We start from the raw sequence: 19,441 nt of genomic DNA on the forward strand, positions 1-19,441 counted from the left end.
TTCTCCGTCTGTGCACCCAGGCTCTGGAACTCCCTGCCCTTAGTGGTTAGGCAAGCCGCTTCAGTCGCCACATTCAAATCTCGCCTAAAAACGCACTTCTTCACATTGGCTTTTAATTCTTAACCTGTTTCATTTTCCACTTGCCTTTTGCTATTTTCTCTATTTTATTTGGTCCCCTGACCTGTTTTTAGTATCTCTGTTTTAATTCTCTCTTAATGTTTGTTTTTAATATTTTGCTTTTAGTCCTGCTTGTTGTAACTGTACAGCGCTTCGGTCAGTTGTAATGCTGTGTTTTTAAGCGCTCAACAAATAAATATGGTATGGTATGGTATGGTATTCCTAATTTTTCAAATACTTGGTAAAATGCAACACTTTGGAGTACTAATGCTCCAGCATTTGTGATTTGGTCAAAAACACTATTTTGCACACATGTGAAACTAAAACCACTCTAACAGGCTTATTTATCTTGACTTTGCTTTAAGCACTAAGCTGTCATTTTACTGTGAGTTAAAAAAAGCAGTCAGTCCTGTTATCCCAGATGCTGAGGCTCTTGCAGCACACCCAGGCGAACACTGAATTTTTTTACTAAAGCAAAAAGCGAAAAAGACTAAATATTTCTACGATAAGAGTTGTACATTTCTTCACTAAGAAACGGATTGGAAACGGTGAAAACATGAGTAAGCGGTAAGTTTGTGATCACTCACGGATAAAATGCTGCAAGGGCAAAGAATACAAAATGAAATGACAAAACAATAAAAGAAAAAAGCAGCAAACAGGTGTAGCTAGAAGTTGTGTAATACAGAAGGCATTTACTACAGTCAGTCCTTCAGGAATAGCTTAGTGCAAAAATATTTTGTGCATGAAATTCAAGAGTAACAATTTTACTTTTTAAACGTTATAATAAATTCATATTTGTAATAAGAAGGTTAAGAATTGTTTCCGTAAGGTAGAGAATGAAACTTAGGCTTGCCTGGTAGGCTGCAAAGCAACACCAAGCACAAAAAAGTTTCTTGCTGCCAAACAGTATGAATAAAATGTAGCTAAATATAAATTATTGCTTCTTAATAAGCACTGTAAGCTAAAACTGTTTCTGAATTTTAACACAAAATGAAAGGAGCGTCTTAAATGGCAACAAGAGAGGATACATTTTTATGCATACAATAGCAAATTACTTGGTAAAAAATTATTATATGTTGCTCTAATTCTACATTAAGAATGTATTGAAACATACAATAATGTAGCATTCACATCTTGTAGCACTTGTACTTCACTGTTATTTAGTGTACATGTGAAGCACAGAATGTATGATCTCCAAGAAATAAATTCAGAAAATATATACATATGAAGCAGCTTTATCAGCATGGCGATTGTTTTGTTACCAAACAATATGTCATTTAATTTATTCTTGCAAAGCACATTTCCACCAATTAAATCGGACTATATTATAAATGTAGCACTGTTACCATAAAACGCTAAATTACATAAAACAAAAAACAAAAACATAATGATACAATGATTATAGATAAAACAGACATAAAAAATGCAAAAAGGGCCTTCTTGTTAATAATGTTATCCCTGATGGTCTGAAGCTGTTTTAATTTTTAAACTATAAAGTATCCTTCACTCTATGCTAGGACTACACATGATGGACTGTTTTTTACTAGAATGACTTTTTCAATTTCAGCATTAATTAAAAATTAAAATTCCCTATACTGTCCAATGCCACAGGGTTAAGGTAAAACTCCCCATAATGTCATAAAGGAAATATATAGTTTATGAAGTGGATGAATAAATGGATGTGTTAAATTGGACAGGTCTTGATTTAAATTTGTACATTTCTGAAAAACATTGTGTCATATTTCATGATACACAGGGCAGCACTGGCTCAAATATATGTCTATTGCCATATCTCCATCCTTAAAGTGCTCCATCCTCTGTCTGAAGAAGCTGTTTTTGTAGCCTGTTTGCAGCCACTAAGCCTGTGTTTAGTAAAGATTTTTTATCTACACTGGGCTTTATATTATTTTAGCAAACATATGTGTCAATGCGCATTACATTTTAAAGTTCAATAATAATATTTTGATTACTTATGATGTTATTTATTCAGTAAACTCTGAGTTTGTTTCTAAACTGAATTTCTTTAATTTTTGTTACTGTTATTTTTTAACTTGACATGCTGACACTTGGCTCATCTAGCAGGGTTTCACAATCAGGTCACTGAGAGCCTGGCATGTAGCACAAGAGTGGTAATTAGGAAGGTTTGGTTCTGAGAATGTTGGTTACTTCATTCATTTCTGAAGGATAAAAATATTTATGTATGGCTCTCATCTCTGTAAAACTTGTTAATAATTTTAACAAGAAAAACTTTGCTTGCAACATACTCCATAAAAGTTACAGAATTTACATATATAATATCCTAAATTAAGTATATCTGTTCCTGTGCTCCAGAACCAAATTCCCTATGTCTTCAGCCTGTTTCCTGGAAAGGCATAGCTTTCTTCTTGCCAAAGTCCCTTTTCATGACAGCAGGTCCAGACTTTTCTGTGGACTATTTTCAGCAATAGGTCATGCTCAAAGAGTATACATTTTATCTCATTACTACAACACTATTTTGAACAAATTATCAGGGTAGGATTGGCAAACTTTGTTGGCTGAATAGCTTGTTATTGTAAAAAATGTTTTAATGCTCAAAGTATAGCCCTGTGTCACCTCACGGATCTGACTAAAAAACATGATTCTTTACTTCTTAAATTCTGTTTTGCAGTTGATTTCTGCGTATGATTGTTGAATAAGAACACATCGTTTATCCTATACGCCATTCTCAAGAACTTTGAGAAATCATCCTGAATGTCAAAATAAAATACTTTAGATGCATTTCCAACTTCAGCATACAAACTCCCTCATTTTATGTACATGGCTATTTACAACAGTATCTAAAATGTGTTTGGACATAAGTTGATTTTGGAAAGATGCAAATGCAAATTTGACTTACTAATGACCCTGTGCTCTGTAAGAAAGCATAAGTGTTAGTTGTTAAGAATTCTACAGAAGGCCATCCCGTATCACGCTGATTGTTGCTGAGCTTGATTTTGAGATCATTTGTAGATTGGTTCAAGATGTCAAAATGGCATCCTATCCATACCAGGATAGTTTCTGGATGTCTTAATGATCCTAAATTGTACTAAGCAACTCAGAAGACATATGGACTGGTATAAATGTCAAGTATCTCAAGCTCAGAACCAGTTTGAAGGTTTTGTGAATACTATCCATTAGTTTAAGACTGTTGTGCTTCATTATTTCGTAGTCAATGTTATTTTGTCTGCAGGCCTTTCTAAACATGGGTGTTTTTCTTTAAGTTCAAACATATTATTTGATAGTCTAGGGCAGTGTCTCTCAAGTTCATTCCTGAGGGCTCTGTGGGCTTACAGCATTTTCCTTCATAGTAAATTCTTGCTTTTAACTGGACTCCTCTCTTAAGTGAGTCCACTATTATATCCCAGCTTTCACCTTTACTACAAAGTTTCTAGCACAGTTTATTTGCTTTAAACAAAGTAAAGTATGTTTAATATGTACATATAGGTACATTTGATACCTGACTATTCTTGTTAAGATCTAACTGTTGTATATATTTTGAAATATTTTGGTCATTTAAGCCTTTATTCACTTTCAAGCACTTGTATGAATAATATATAAAAATAGATGCTGAAACTGTTAGTCTTTTTCTGTTCTAGTTTTTGGATACTTCCAATACTGGAAAATAATTAAGTGAGAACTCCATATTAAAAATGAAATTTAATTAAAAAATATATAAACTCTTGAATCTTTAATAACATGGTAACAAAAATACACATCATTCTGAAAAATAACTACAGAAAAAGAGCAGAAAAAGTGCCAATTTATTACCGTCAATGAAGCGCTCATTAAAAAGAGGAACGAGTCATTAAATATGACATCCAGGGCTACCTCTGAGAATTATTGGAACAGGGAGTTGTGCAGAAGGATGCAAAAGATAAACTTCACTGATGTCTAAGGGAGTAAGCCAGGTATCAGTTGAAGGAACAGTCCTCCCAAAAATATTTTTTTGTATATTACTTAACCCATGTAGTTTGAAGTGATGATGGAGAAAAACAAAATTAATCTCATGCTTTCAATGTGAATGGAGATGACAACATGAGGAAATCTCCTGTTACTGATGTTGCATACTCCATAAACTAAGTCATCCAGTTGTTTGCTCATAATAACCAAAAGGCAATAATTTTATATTGGTAAATATTGGTAAAAAAAACAAAAAACCTCAGAAAAATAAAAGTAGTCCACAAACAGGACACCCCTTCACATGGGGTTGTCCTTTTCAATTCAAGATCCATCTCCTCCTCTTGACTTTTGGTCAAGAGTCCTGTCTTCAATTTAAAAGCTGAAAAATTTTTCTACTAAAACATTTTTAGATATGTTATTTAAGAAACATTTTAGATTACATGGGTTTCCATAGATAATAATTTATGATAGAGGACCACAATTTGTTTATGGCTCAATTTATGTTCGAAAATTGGAATTAAACTCAATGTTTAATCTGGGCATCACCTCGAAACTAGTGGTCAATCTGAGTATGTCAATCAGGACAGAGAGATTTCTAATGCGCACAGTAAATTCTTTTCAATCTAACTGGAGCAATTTATTGCCTTTTTCAGAACTTTCTAAAAGCATGTTGTAGAATATTGCTATTAAGATGTCCTTTTTAAACGTATGTATGCGTTAAAGCCACCTCTCTCTCCTTTTAAGATCATCTGTGAACTCAGTATTTCCTGACTTGTCTAACTATTTAACTATCTTGGAATAACAGGAAGCAAATTCTGGGATTGGGTGGCGCAGTGGGTAGTGCTGCTGCCTCGCAGTTAGGAGACCTGGGTTTGCTTCCCAGGTCCACCCTGTGTGTAGTTTGCATGTTGTCCCCGTGTCTGCGTGGGTTTCCTCTGGGTGCTCTGGTTTCCTTCTACAGTCCGAAGACATGCAGGTTAGGTGCATTGCCGATCCCAAATTGTCCCTAGTGTGTGCTTGTTCTGTGTGCTGGCACGCTGCCTGGGGTTTGTTTCATGCCTTGCGCCCTGTGTTGGCTGGGATTGGCTCCAGCAGACCCCCGTGACCCTGTAGTTAGGATGTAGCAGGTTGGATAATGGATGGATGGAAATTCTGGGATCACCTATGAGAACCCCTACAAAGGATTTCAGTCATAAAAAAGCAAATTGCTTTGGACTATAAAATTGAGCAAAAGGTTGCTGCTCACAACTTGAGACTTCCATGTAAAAGTGCCATCTCACAAATCTGCTCCACATAATATTTCTCCTTAAACTATTATCCATAAGCGTTGCCCATTTATTTATAAATTGGCTCTATATAGTCATGTTAAGGTTTAAATATGTCCCAGGTGTCTTGTCTAAAACCAGTATATAAGGCTATTTTACTTCTAATATGCCTTCACCTCCTTGAGCTATTTAAATCAATGCCAAACAAGAAAGCAAATCCCAACAAATTTTAAGTTCACTGTTTGGGCCTTACTTTCCAGCAAAGGCCAAAATCCTGAAGAGAGGACTTGGGTGACTCTTCTGGTTTTCTAACAGTCACAGCCATACTCTTTATGATTTCTGGAGTGGTTTCTCTCATTTGACTGTTGTGTTGGCCTGATTATGGCTTCACTCATCCTTCTTATATCCATTTTGTTGGATTCAAGAAACATTAGCAAAGCCTTCTTAAAAAGACCAATCTTTGTTAGGAACTATTGTATAATGGTGACAACCTGCTTTATTATTTTCTGACTTTGACTTTTCCTTTGTTTTTTACAATAATTTTACTTTGACAATGACTTCTGTATGCTTTTCATGGTCATTTTTTTGCCTCCTCTAATCATTTTTCATTTACAATATCACAATCATATTCACAACGGTTTTAGTCTCTTTTATGCTATTGTTCCTCACTATTTTGTGATTTACATCTGTTCCATTAATCTAACAGTAATACAAATTAACTTAACTGGCCAAAAATAACCAGGGCTGTATATTCTTCCCTTTTATTAATTGGTCCAATGTTGTCTGGCTTTAAATCCTCCGGAGATTGCCTGGTTTATACAGACAGCCTAAATTCACTGTTTTTGATTGACTTAATGATTACATTCAAGTTAGTCAAATTGAGTCACTGTTTTTATTCAAGTTATGTTGAGTCATAGTTGAGAAGACTTGAGCAAAACGTGCTTTCAATTTCACCACTTTCTGTAATTAATCTAATTATGATAATAAGTGATTATACCAACATCTAAGCTAGTACTTTCTCAGAGAAAACAATTCTTAATAAGAAGCAAGAGCAACTGGTATATAAAATAATTGTTTAACTTTGAAATAATTTGCAAATACACTATCAATTTTGCACATTCCGCCTTAATAAAATAATAAATGTCTATGTGTATGTCTGTGTGTTTGTCCTGTTATTATGTCTCTGTCATTCCAAAAGATGGTGCATCTCAAAAATTTTTATAAAAAGCATTGCATTTGCCATTCCAATGGATGGCATATCACAAACATTAACACTGCTTTTACAAATCCCATACCAAATGGCAAATAACAGAGACATATACATATATGCATTGTATGGTGCACTGCAAATGTTAACGCTGAGGTCTACCTTGATTATTTAGATTTCAACCCATCTTAGACAAGTAGCACAGCTAGTTTCCTTATAAGTGCACTGCATCTAATGCACACAGTATTTAAAAAAATAAATTTTGTCAGCCAATGTCACTTCAGAGTATCCATCCATTTACTAAACCATGTTTATCATGCACAGAGTTGCTGTAGCATATCCCAGCGAGCATAGTGTGCAAGGCAGGAACAATCCCTGGATGGGGCTCCAATTCATTACAGGGTGAACACACTTGCACACAAACATACACTAGGAACAATTTAACACTGTCGGCCCACCTAACCTTCATGCCTTTGAACTTTAGGAGGAAACTGGGGCACCTGGACACAGGGAGAATACATAAACTCTGTACAGAGAGGACCTAGGACGTGAACTTCAACCTCTCTGTTGCAAAGCAGCTGCACATTAGTAGTTACATCAATACCTCTCATTTTTAAAATAATTTCTTTACATAATTTTGCATATCTATTAACTAATTAAATATTTCAGCAACCCTCATCATTTAGAATGCATTGTACCTGCAGAAAATTAAGCCTTGTGTTAGACTATCACTCCTGCCCCCCCCCCATGTCTATTAAAGACCTGCTTAACAAGGTAACTGTATGAAAGCACTGCTGGTATTCTCACTACAACTTTGAACAATGAGGGAGAATTATTTAGACTGTTCTGATCATTTTGAGCACCGTAACTTTCAACATTTTTTTTTTTGCATTTTATGGTACGATACAAACAGCTCTGATTCACTACTCCCCTCCTGTGGGTCCTGTATCTTAATTTTACAATGACCATCTCTAGTAAATAAAAGTATATAGAAACACTGAAGCAGTTATAACAGATAGAGGGCATAAAATAAAATATGTATAAACAGATGAAAAACCCTGATAAACTGACCACATAATAAAGTAATTATTCATATTAAGCAGTAAAGATGTACATAGACAAGGTTTGCTGTTATTTATGTATTTTCTTTCCATTAATGACAGCCACACACAGAGGGCTTGGACATGGAAAGAGTAGTAGACACATTTGCTAAAGTGCATAGTAACAGAAAAATGATTGTGTCATAATTGTATAATATTCTGAAATAATGCAGCTATGAAATTCTGTAAAGTGCAGGGAAAGTGTATGTGAAAGAAAATGGTGTTCATTCTGTAGAATCATACATTGAATGGTGTTCCATGATCATTCTGCATTAAAGTCAAAATTCAGGCAGCACAAAATGAAAATTGTTCGTGCATAGCATTTAATGTGCTATCACATGAACTTTTTCTGGTATTTTTGGTATTTCATGTAACCACACAGGAATTGTTTTATTTGCTCTTTTGTCTTGTTAAGATGTTTTACAAGAGGAAAATAAAGTAAATGTACAGTAAAGGGGATGTAGTATGTTTTCTGATAATCTAACTTAATTAGCAATCATAGACAAATATTTTTTGCCAAGGTTGTTAATATTAAAATGCCTCTGGCGCTGCACACAAATTTCTAGTGAAATACAAAAACAAAGAAATAAAGTAGCCATAATTTCTGTCCAGGATTAAAATGTAATAAATTCAGTCTCTTAAAATGTTTCTTATCCCCTTTAGATGCATTGCCCACCAAAGGGTCTATGCATGTTAATCACTGCAATATACCCAACAATGAAAAAATGTAATGACACGCCAACTGTAGATTTTACCATATCCCTTTGGAAGTGTTTACCTTGTGCATTGTTTGCTTTTAGTAGGCAATATTTCCTCATCTCCCATGAAACAAATCAAAGTTACCATGTTAAAATGAAACAGTATGAAGGCTGTGAGTGTGAGATCTCCATGCTGGCTTTAAGATAATGAGTTAAAGATATAATACAATCTTAACCATAACATCACTCAGATTACATTATGCATTTGTTTTAACCATCAAAATATTACCTAATTCTAGCATCTCAGGCAGCATACTATAACATCTCAGCCTTTCTAAAAAATGTAAAAATAATGAGCTACAGAAGGGAACTGCAACATTGGCCACAACAAAGTACTTAGGGAATAGAACATAGCTGTACTTGCAGTATACTGTATGATAAAGCACATATTGGGCTCTTCTCTGCGGCATCCCCTTGTGTGGCATGGTGGCTGGATCGACAGTTCTCAGGGATGGGAAAACAAGTAGATTATGCGTTGCACTCATACCCCAATGGGTTATACAATTTTGCACAGGACAGCAAGGACAGGGGTTATGGAGGGGCAAAGTGAAACATAATCAGTGGAGTTGATATGTTGCGACATAATCAGTGGAGTTGATATGTTGCGGAGGAGAAACAATTAGTTGAAACAATGACACATCACAATGTTTGGGGTCATCTTCCCAGCAAGCATCCCTTTCTTTAGGAATCTTGAAATGACAAAGCTTAAAGATGTTGTTGATGTGTTGCTGAAGTCTGACCCTCTGATCTTGCAGAAGACAATTCCATTCTTTCTAGTGTAGTCTGCAGTAAATGGAAAATATTCTAAATTGATAAACCCCTTTGCTGATGTCCTCCAATATGCTGATTATTCCTAATGATATATGTAGGTATGGAGCAATTAGATCATTTTAATGAAATGAAAATGAAAAGAATGCAAAATAATAATTATAGTACAATAAAATGATGAGTCATTTATCTGTCCGAATCAAGTCGAAAGTCATTAACAAGCAAGTCCAAGTCAAGTTGATACATTTTTTAAATACTGTCAAGCAAATCACTAAAATTAAGACTTGTGACTTGAGTTGTCCATCTCTGATAAATAGTGTCTGGTCCTCGTGATTTGTTCTTATGCTTTAAAATCTCTCTGTAATCTCCATTTTTTTAAGTCCAGGACAGAAATTATAGGATGATATATTAGCAACCCAGCATTCTGTATTGTCTGGCCATCACAGGGAAGCATGACACTTCCTGTTCTCTAACTAACACCACCATTTAATAGAACACATCATATACAATTATTACTTAAAATTTAATTCTTCTTCACTGTTGCATTTTGGCATCCTTTTTACCATTGTAGATCTCTGTTGTTTCTGATCTGTCAGGTAGATGAATCACCAGGAAATTCTAGCCTACTGTTTCTCGTTGAAAGATTGTAGTTAACCATATATGAACTGGCTCACATGTTTGAAGGTTGTGGTGTTTTGGTGCTTGTTTAGGAGATAGTTATTGAAGGCACTGTTACCGGCATTGTCTGTGTAATTTTTAGATTGCAAGTTTATGTGAGCTTATTGTTGTCCAAAGTCTCAGCTATAAATTTGTAGTTTAATGATAGGGCCTATGTTGGCATTAACATTTTGTCTTCTACATAGGTTCTCCTTGCTGCTGGTAAAAAAAAAAAAGATTTTGTAAAATTTACATTTTTTATGTGACTGCTAGTTGCAACAATTTCCACTGTATTTGGTAGCTCGTTGTTTGGATTCCTTGCACTACTGTACTTGCAAACTTGCATTTCATGTGTCACAGTGAAAATTATTGATACTGAAGCTCAGCTTTGATATACTGCACAGTAAAGTTTGTCTGCATGTTACAGATGAACCTCAAAAGTCATGACATAGATCAAAATTTACACTGAATTGATCTGAACTTCTGCAATGTGGCAGCACATTGGTTGCTGTGGCAGCTTCTCACATCCAGACTCTTGGGTTTAAATTCTGCCACTGTCTGTAGAATTTGCACATGAGACTTCTATAGATTTTCTGAATTCGTCATACATGCAAAAGTTGTAGATAACTGATTGTTTGAGAACTCTACATTATGTCTAAGTGTATTATGATGAATTTGGCTCCAGACTAGTGCCAGATCGTCCTGGAATATGGCTTTGACTCTCTGTAGCTATAAATTGAAATACTTTTATTTTCAGAATGGGTGAAAGACCTAGTCACTGTTCCCCATGAAAGCTTTAGTGTCTGTCATACCTCACAACAATAAAAAACAAAGTGCAAACTACTACATATGTTGAAGACCCACGACTAAACATATAAAACAACATACATTTTGTGCATAAAATGTCACATGCATCAGTGTGTACTGCATCAACTGATTTATGTATTTTACAAACTGCTCCCTTACAACTGACACCATTCCATCCCTGATAAAATATGATAAAGCAAATTAAATATGAACCACTATCATAATGAAGCAGGCTTTTCTCTTCTATGTTTTTAGTGAGTCAAACTTCCTCTCTATCCAGTTCAATTGCAGATAAAACTTCCATCTTGCACTCACTTGTAACAACAGTGAGCCCAAGAAGGACTTTCCACAAGAAAAATTAAACTCTCAATTGACAGCTAATTTCCTCCAGCAAACTGAATGACAGTAAGTAAAATTTTCAGATAAAACTTGTTCTTTGCACGTCCATAATACCTAACAAACTTTTCTAAAGTTTTCCATGCTTTTTATATTTAACATAAATGCTTTTCAGTTTTATAAAGTCACACTTCCTATTTTTCTTCCCCATTTTTTATAACCCCAAATTATGCAATTACATGAATTACAGTTTTGTAAGCTCTTGGTCATTTAGGGTAAGTCTTCGGCAATCAAATATCCTGAATTGTAATGTGTGGACTGGAAAATGAATGGGAAGATGTCATGCCATCATGCCACCCATGATCTCCTTTATCCACTACAGGAAATTAGGAAGTTGCTGACTATATCAGCATTAACTGACAAGACAGCCAGCCACCTATCAGACATTTTTGAATGTAACAGGAACAGAAAATACTGATAAACATCGGGTAGATAACAGGTATGCACCAACATAACCGTTTTGTAGTGTGGATAACTGGAAAGGTAGAATATGGCTGCTGAGCAGAGGGGAACAGGAGGCATACAGAATCAGGGCTTGTTATCGAAAGAAAGAAAGAAAGAAAGAAAGAAAGAGATTCGCATTGCTTTCCCTGATCTTTGATACGCCTCATGCATAAATAAAAGAATGGGAACAATGCAGTATAAGGTTGCCCGCACATACCCTTCCAAAAACACCCACCGTCCTCCCACCTCTTTCAACTCCTCCTCACAAAAGACAATAAAGGTGTGACTGAAGCTTGACTGGGCGTGTGTCAAAACTGCAAGGTGTGGCTTGTTTGGACTGCCAAGGGGGGATTCTTGTCTGACGACGATTGACACCAGTCAGCGCGCGCAGAACGACCGAGAAAGGTGAATCTGCCCCCCTGACGTTTCGTTTGTGTGTGGTGGTGTTTTTAGTTTGTTCTCCGAGAGATTTTTACAGACGGATTTTTCATTCTGAGAGTATCTTGCATGGGGAGATCAATATGAGTGGAATGGGCTCAATGAACAGGATCAATACGATTGGAGAAAGGTCTAACTCCAGGCAGGATCTTACCTCTTACAGCTATACCCAGAGGAGTGACGGCTATGGCGGCGGCGGTGGCAATGGATACAACACCGAGATGCTGAAGTACAGTCGCAGTATGAGCGGAGGAGGTGGCGGTGGAGGTGGCGGTGCCAGCTATACGACGTATATGATAAGGTAGGAGAAATAAAGCAAAAAACGCAAATGCTTCCATTAGGTTATTGCAACAGATTCGATACAATGTATATTTTTTTGCATTCTCGGTCACAAGCGTGCCCTCTGCTGTACTTAGCCCAACTGCAGGCGAAACTTTCTGCCCCGCGCACACTTTTGCGTATAACACATTTTTCGCCAGGTGAGAGACTGTTTTAAAAATATTCAGAATAAGTATTTATTACCTTCCACACACACATTAAAAAGTAAAGAAGCTGCACCTCTCTGTCAAAAGGAAGAGCTTATTAGTGACACAAAATGGGCGCTGCGTTTCGCATGTCAGCGAACTGGAACTCACCTGGACTGCGCGGCCGCGCCCGCGTGCGACATTTATTAAACAAAAGAAGAACCAAAAACATTTCAGGGAAAAGTAATATCTAAACTAATAGCATATATACACGATGCACACGATGCAAAGTTTGCAGTACAATGATGTATACTTTTTTTTTCTTCAGGGAAATGAATGTATTACCATCTAAATAGAGGAACATCCTTTATGTAAAAAAAAATACTTAAAAAATTTCAGAAGCAAAGTATTTTTTATAGATTTTTAAAAATATTACTGTATTTATGGCAGCATAGCACCCCAATGCTTAAAAGCTTCAACCAAATATTTAACTCGCAATATTTATTTGATTAATGGTATTTAATAGAATTCAAATTAAAGATAAATCTGATTTTTGACATAGTTTAAGCCGTTATACGTTGGCTTGATTCTGTTACTTCTTGGTAGCACTGTTCCGCCCTTCTTCATGGAATGCCATCCAGTTGGTTGCTGGCATGATTGATGTTAGTGACTATGTATTAGAAAAATATTAGAAGAGACACAGAAAAAAATAGCTGACGGTAAATCTACATATTCATTGGAGATACTGACACTTCCATTCGTCTTTGTAAAGTTCAGAATGTTCAGAATAGAATAAAGACAAATCGGTCCGATGCATCATTTATTATCATCAAGCTGTATTGTTGCAGAGGGGTGAGGAGATCTGTCATTCTGGTCAGTCAGTGCCACATCTTTTTGCCTCAGGCAATATCCTCCTTCAGGCCTTTCTGTACTAATGATTTCTGATCATCTAATTTTATGTCTTCCTTTGCTTCTCCTGCTGGTGAAGTCCATCTTCATCATTGTCTGACTATAGTGCTTACTCCTTACCATACCACCAAACCACTTTAACCTTATATTTTGCCCTTCGTCATTGAGGTCGACTATTCCCCACCTTATTCTGATGTCACTGCTAATTTTCCTGTCTCCCAGGCTCACTCCAGCAATCAATCGTAATATTTTAATTTACGACTTCTTCAAGAGATCCCTTTCTCCATTTCTCATTGCCATTCTTTCCAAACCATATAGCAAAACTGCACATATTGTACACTTGTAAACTTTACTTTTTAGGTACTGTGGTATCTTTCATCCATTCATTATACAACCCGCTATATCCTAACTACAGAGTCACAGGGGTCTGATGGAGCCAATCCCAGCCAACACAGGGTGCAAGGCAGGAAATAAACCATGGGCAGGGCACCAGCCCACCACAGGGCATGCACACACACACATCCACACAACAAGCACACACTAGGGACAATTTAGGATCACCAATGCACCTAACCAGCATGTCTTTGAACTGTGGGAGGAAACCGGAGCACTCAGAGGAAACCCACACAGACACGGGGAGAACATGCAAACTCCACATAGGGAGAATCCGGGAAGAGAACCCGGGTCTCCTAACTGTGTGGCAGCAGTGCTACCCACTACGCCAATGTGTTGCCCACTGTGGTATCTTATTTGGGTGATTTCTTCTCAAAATTGTCTATGCCACTTTAATTCATTATTCTATACTCTATACTATATATAGTGTTGCTTTGGTTGGTTTCCTCTTCTCTTAATGATCTTAATTTTTTATGGCTCTTTAACACACACACACAATTTGTTTAGGTCTGGTAGAAATTATCTTTAACCCTTTACCTTCCGGACAATTCTGCTGACATTCTTCCTCTGAATCTACTGCTGTTACTGGGTCTTCTGCGTAACTTATGTCCCATGTATAGGCTTTCTCACACATTTTAACTGATGGCATTCATCATTGTTATGAAGAGTAGGAGACTGAGTGGCAACCCTTCACGCACATCTACTTTCACTTCAAATCAGTCTGTCACTGCCCATCTCACACAAGTTGTGGCAGTCTGGTATATGGCTTTGGTCCATTATATATTTTCTTTAGTTACACTCTTCTTTCTTAAGCTCCAGTATATCACCTTACTAGGAACCCACATCCCAGCATGTGGTTTATATTCCCTTTCAGCATCTAGTGTAATTGTCTGGTGATAGCAATGGCATCCACATTTCCTCTGCCTGGCAGAAAACCAGTGCAGAAGATTTGCGATTTTCATAGCCTTTTTTAGCCCCTGATACATCACTTGTAGTAAGATTTATAGAGGTGTTGTAGCAGTTTCATCCCTGGGTAATTTCCATGTCTGTCTGTCTGTATAAGTCACTGGATTTTCCTTCTCGAATAATGTGTGTCATAACACATTAATAGCAGGTGCATTGATATTAGTGCCCTGTAATGAAAACAATTTATAATAAACACTAGGTCTTCTAGAGCTTTCCTTTGATTTGGCAGGATAGGTCGCTTATTTTTGCACTCTATGTGTTAATTGGGAATCAAAATGTTGTAGATTTGAGTTCTAGTGGGAGAAACCTATGGGGAATGTAGTGCAAACAATATGTATGATATATTTGAGGTAATGTCTCTTTGGGGTCTCTCCAGTTTGGAGTAAGTCCCACAGAAGCTCATTATTATTAAGACATAAGCTGTCTACCTATCCTAAAGTAACAACAAAGTAAAACAATTTAACAAAATGAGTAGTAAAACAATTGTAAACAGTACAGATGATCTTATCATGTTTTCAAAGGCCAATACCAGTCACCAATTTCATGTTACTTGATTTTTTTGATTCTTATACCGATTCAGATTTTTTTGCCCTTTATCCCTTTAAAAAAACTTTCTGCACTAAGCTCCTGCATAACCAGACACAAAGAAGCCTTAAAATAAATAAAATTTCCTAAAAAAAAATACATAATAAAAACATGTATCCACAATATATATGGCATAAAATAAAATACTTCTCATAATTACAAGCTGGCATATTTTTAAATTTTTTTATGTAATGTACCTATCCGAAATAAGGATTATTAAAAAAGTAGTTTTCATCATACACAGAGTATATACACTCACACAAGCAATCAATTGGGATTGACAGTTAAACACTGCTCGAATGTGAATATACCTGCACTTACTGGTTAAAATCATTTTTAATCATTATATTGCATTACAGCTTTTATTGTTAAAATAATAATAATATTAATAATAATAGTAATAATAATGATAATAATAATAATAATGATAATACATTTTATTTATATAGTGCCTTTCCCATGCCCAAGGTGCTTAAGTAGTATACATTTACAAAGTATATTTTTGCTATATTTATACAGGTGTGTTTTTTAATTGCTTTGTTTAGGCTACAGGAAGTTCCCTGCAAAAAAAAAAAAAAAAAGGATGAGAGCTGACTCAAAACTGCTAAAATGCCTCACAAAATGAGCACTGCAACTAAATTACCATGAAGCCTAGAAAAGCAGGGGCAGAAAAGATTGATTTTTGTGATTGGACAATTTACCAATCACCAGTCAAGCTTTTTTAGTGAAAATAGACTGATTTAGATTGTCAGCCAATCAATCGGAGCATCTCTAGTAAACAGAAACCACCTCAGCTCCACTCATCCTTCCTTTTACAAGTAATATGTAACATAAGTGGGCAATGTGTGGTGGCATGTTCTCTGTTGTCATCTATCTCTGACTGCATATTTCTTTTTCTTCTTTCTGTTTTCTCATTGAACCAATACTAAGACTTACCTTTTGACAACAGGCTTATTGAGCACTGTCCTAGAGAGATTGTTTTAAACTTCTCTGGCCTGGAGTAATTCTTTCCAACTTCTTTGTTGATTTTTCAGTTCAAAATATAACTTTGTATTTTTACAAGCTACGAATATGCAATCATCTGCAGTGGGCTGGCACCCTGCCCAGGGTTTGTTTCCTGCCTTGCGCCCTGTGTTGGCTGAGATTGGCTCCAGCAGACCTTCGTGACCCTGTAGTTAGGATATCTCGGGTTGGATAATGGATTGATGGATAGAATATGCAATCATATTTGGATAGCGCTTTGAGTATTGAGAAAAGCGCTATATAAATGTAATGAATTATTATTATTATTATTATTATTCACTTTTAATGAAATGTGTACTCAGTACAATGAAATTCTTACTTGGCATGTCTCCTCAGAACAGTTGGAAATAAAGCAATACCAAGAGAAGAAACACAAAAATAGCATGCACTAAAGTATATAAAAATTGGTTCAGATGGACATGTGATGTTTAAAGGGTCTGGGATTAAAATTCACTGAGATGCAGATTTAGATTCCATCATTGCTTTCTTACTGTCAGTTTTGTAATTCATTTTTAATTAACAGAAAATAAATACATTTATTCTGTTATTAACAAAGCCTAGTTGCAACTGAATCTGTTGTACATTTCACTGAATTGTAAAGCTGTTTTGGGGAGGTTTTTACTCAGAAAAAATCCCCTTCAAAATAAAGTTTTAATTACATGGCTTCTTTGTTTGACTTTGAGTTTAATATTCAGTTTTGTTGCTTTGTTTTTTATTACTCTTTAGAGGATGAAGGCTAAATTTCTTCTAAGTGCTGCTTACTTCATTCTCCTTTCTTAATTACAGAAACAGAGAAGCTGCACATGACTTTATAGAAAAGACCAAGAATTACTGTATTTTCACATTTGACGTATTTGGAGTTGTAACAGAGATTAATCAGTAGATTTTTTTACATCTGTTGACTACTCCAGTTTAAATTTGAAAAGTTGTTGTAAATTTATGGATCAAATGAAATCATTTAAGTAACTGAATTACTGTCTATTATTTTACTAGTTACCATTCAAATATACATGGCACCAATCAGACTCTATTCTTAAGGGATTGCACATACACTATAATTCTAAGCATTTGACTGTGGAAATCACATTTATATTTTGCAAACAATACCTTACATACTATAAGGTTGATTGTAGCTGTATGTTTCAGCCAGAAAACCTTTAAAAATCTGAAAGACTTTAGACTGATCATATTATAGATTATTACATTTTTTTCTACAAAAATTCATTTGGAATAAGGGGTGTAAACCATGAAGCAAGGTAGGTATTTTCGTTTATCAAAACAAGCCAAATTTTGTGGTTTTAAAAAAATAAAATTTGAAATTCTGTTCACTAAGCATATTTTTATAATGAAAATACAGACAAAGATATGCAGTTTAGGCAGGTAAATGGCGAATTTTAGGTAAATGCAGAACCTGTTCCTAGGTCAGATGACAACTTCCACTAACCATTTATTTTTGGTAAAAAAATCTAATTATATTAAAGTTTTTCCATGTAACAGAGATTTAAAGCTTGAATGAGAAACATTCAGTAAACGTAGTTAAGACATTATATTGTCTGAATAAACTTGGTCACCTGTATCAGGGAAAGTAAGTTTAGAAAATAGATGTTTTCTTTACAGAAAAGATAAACTCTAAAATACAGACTGCATAATGTACAGTTAAACTAGTCATAGGAAGTAAATCTTACCAGTGTCTTTGATTTGCTTTCACAGCCAAGGTGATACCATTCAAATGCTTCACAGCCAAACATCGGAATTAATGAGGACATGTGAAGAAACCTTGAGAAAAGCAGAGGCCAGTCTTCAAAATGTAAGTATTGCTTCCTACTTTTTGTACATTTTCCACATTTTGTACTTCAAAATCATAACATGTTTAAAAAGGCCTTGCACGAGGAATTTCACAAAGATGGAATGATCACAATGTAGGCATTATAGAAACATTCAGAAGCTTTTTGTACAGCAAATGTATACTATTAATTTTGCTCAAGTATCATTCCTCAGTCGTAAATATGTGTCACTCAAAATGAAGTGATCTACACTGTATGTAGTATAGCTGATATAAATCACAGAATGATGTGTAAAAATGATAGGGTTTGCTTAAACGGTACAACAAAAAAAATAGGTGATTTAGCATACAAAAATGTTTTAGAGTATTTTATAACATACTAATGACATAAGTAATTATGTCCTTTGCATTTTGCTTTTATTTTCTGAAGAAATATCTAATATTTGGAAGCAATGTACATTTTTTATTATACTATAGGGATGCTTGTTTGCTATCAAAAGAACAAAGTGTCTTTGCCCTGGGGGAGGAATCTGGTACAGAAATCTTTATAAACTACTGTATGTGAAACTCAGTTGATGTTCACACCCTCATTGCTAAAGTGGTTAATGTTTGAGAAATTCACTCCCTTTTTTCAAAATTTAAGAAGCTGGAGCAACAGCTTGAAAGCAGGTAAACAATTAAATGCAATGCTGTCGTTTATAGTTATAGATAAGTTTCTGATCATCATTTGAAAGGGGGCAGTGATGTACCTGAGAAAAGTTAGAAAGATGCGCTAGTATCTGTTTATCAACAGCAAAAATAATCTTGTTTTACAAATCTTTGTAAAACATCAGGAAAATAATATAAACAAAGTACAATTTACAAGATCGCATGACATAGTTTATCAAAATTTATTTAATTATTTTTGATGTTCTAATGTTGGTAGTTGGTTATAGGTCTATGTTAAAGGTCTTGATATATATTTCTTAAATTGAAGCAACCATGATTGTCATAATACAAATTCTTTCTGAGCTTTTCAACTCAACATAACAGATTGCAGAAACTGAGTATATTACTCTGCATTTGATTTTCCTATAATGATAGTAACACAATTAAAATAGCTAGATAAAAGTGGAATAATGTTGTAAAGTTAACTGCAAACCTAAAAAAAATGAAGAATTTATTGTATGTATTTGGATTATAAGTAAAGGTAATGAATTTATACATAAATAACTATGCCCATATACTTTGCATGATAGAAATGTCTGTGTAAACATTTGACATTCTTGTCTTCTATATTTTGGTTTATGAGTAAGGTTAATAAACCCAGATTTTTTTTCCGCTAAATAAAGCTTTCCTTCCCTGAGATGCTGCTCAGGATAAAATGGGTTTGGAAAATGACTTACACAATTTTTATGCTGAGGGAAAATTACTGTTATTATTATTATTATATTATTATTATTA

General features: G+C 35.1%; 1 protein-coding gene across 5 annotated transcripts in view; it reads left to right on the forward strand.

Annotated features, from left to right (window-relative positions):
* Positions 1 to 551: 551 nt before the first annotated feature.
* The window catches only part of dspa (desmoplakin a), a 114,249-nt gene continuing 95,359 nt past the window's right edge, over positions 552 to 19,441 (forward strand). Inside the window, exons 1-3 of one of the 5 annotated variants that reach the window (XM_039753380.1) lie at positions 552 to 684; positions 12,022 to 12,176; positions 17,926 to 18,022. In XM_039753380.1, coding sequence (XP_039609314.1) covers positions 12,097 to 12,176; positions 17,926 to 18,022 — 177 coding nt within the window. In that variant the 5' untranslated portion in view covers positions 552 to 684; positions 12,022 to 12,096. Of the gene's footprint in view, positions 685 to 11,796; positions 12,177 to 17,925; positions 18,023 to 19,441 lie in introns of those variants that run through there. The other 4 variants (XM_039753379.1, XM_039753378.1, XM_039753381.1 and 1 more) reach the window with 4 other exon arrangements.

This window comes from Polypterus senegalus, chromosome 5, assembly GCF_016835505.1.
Source record: "Polypterus senegalus isolate Bchr_013 chromosome 5, ASM1683550v1, whole genome shotgun sequence".
Lineage (NCBI taxonomy): Eukaryota > Metazoa > Chordata > Cladistia > Polypteriformes > Polypteridae > Polypterus > Polypterus senegalus.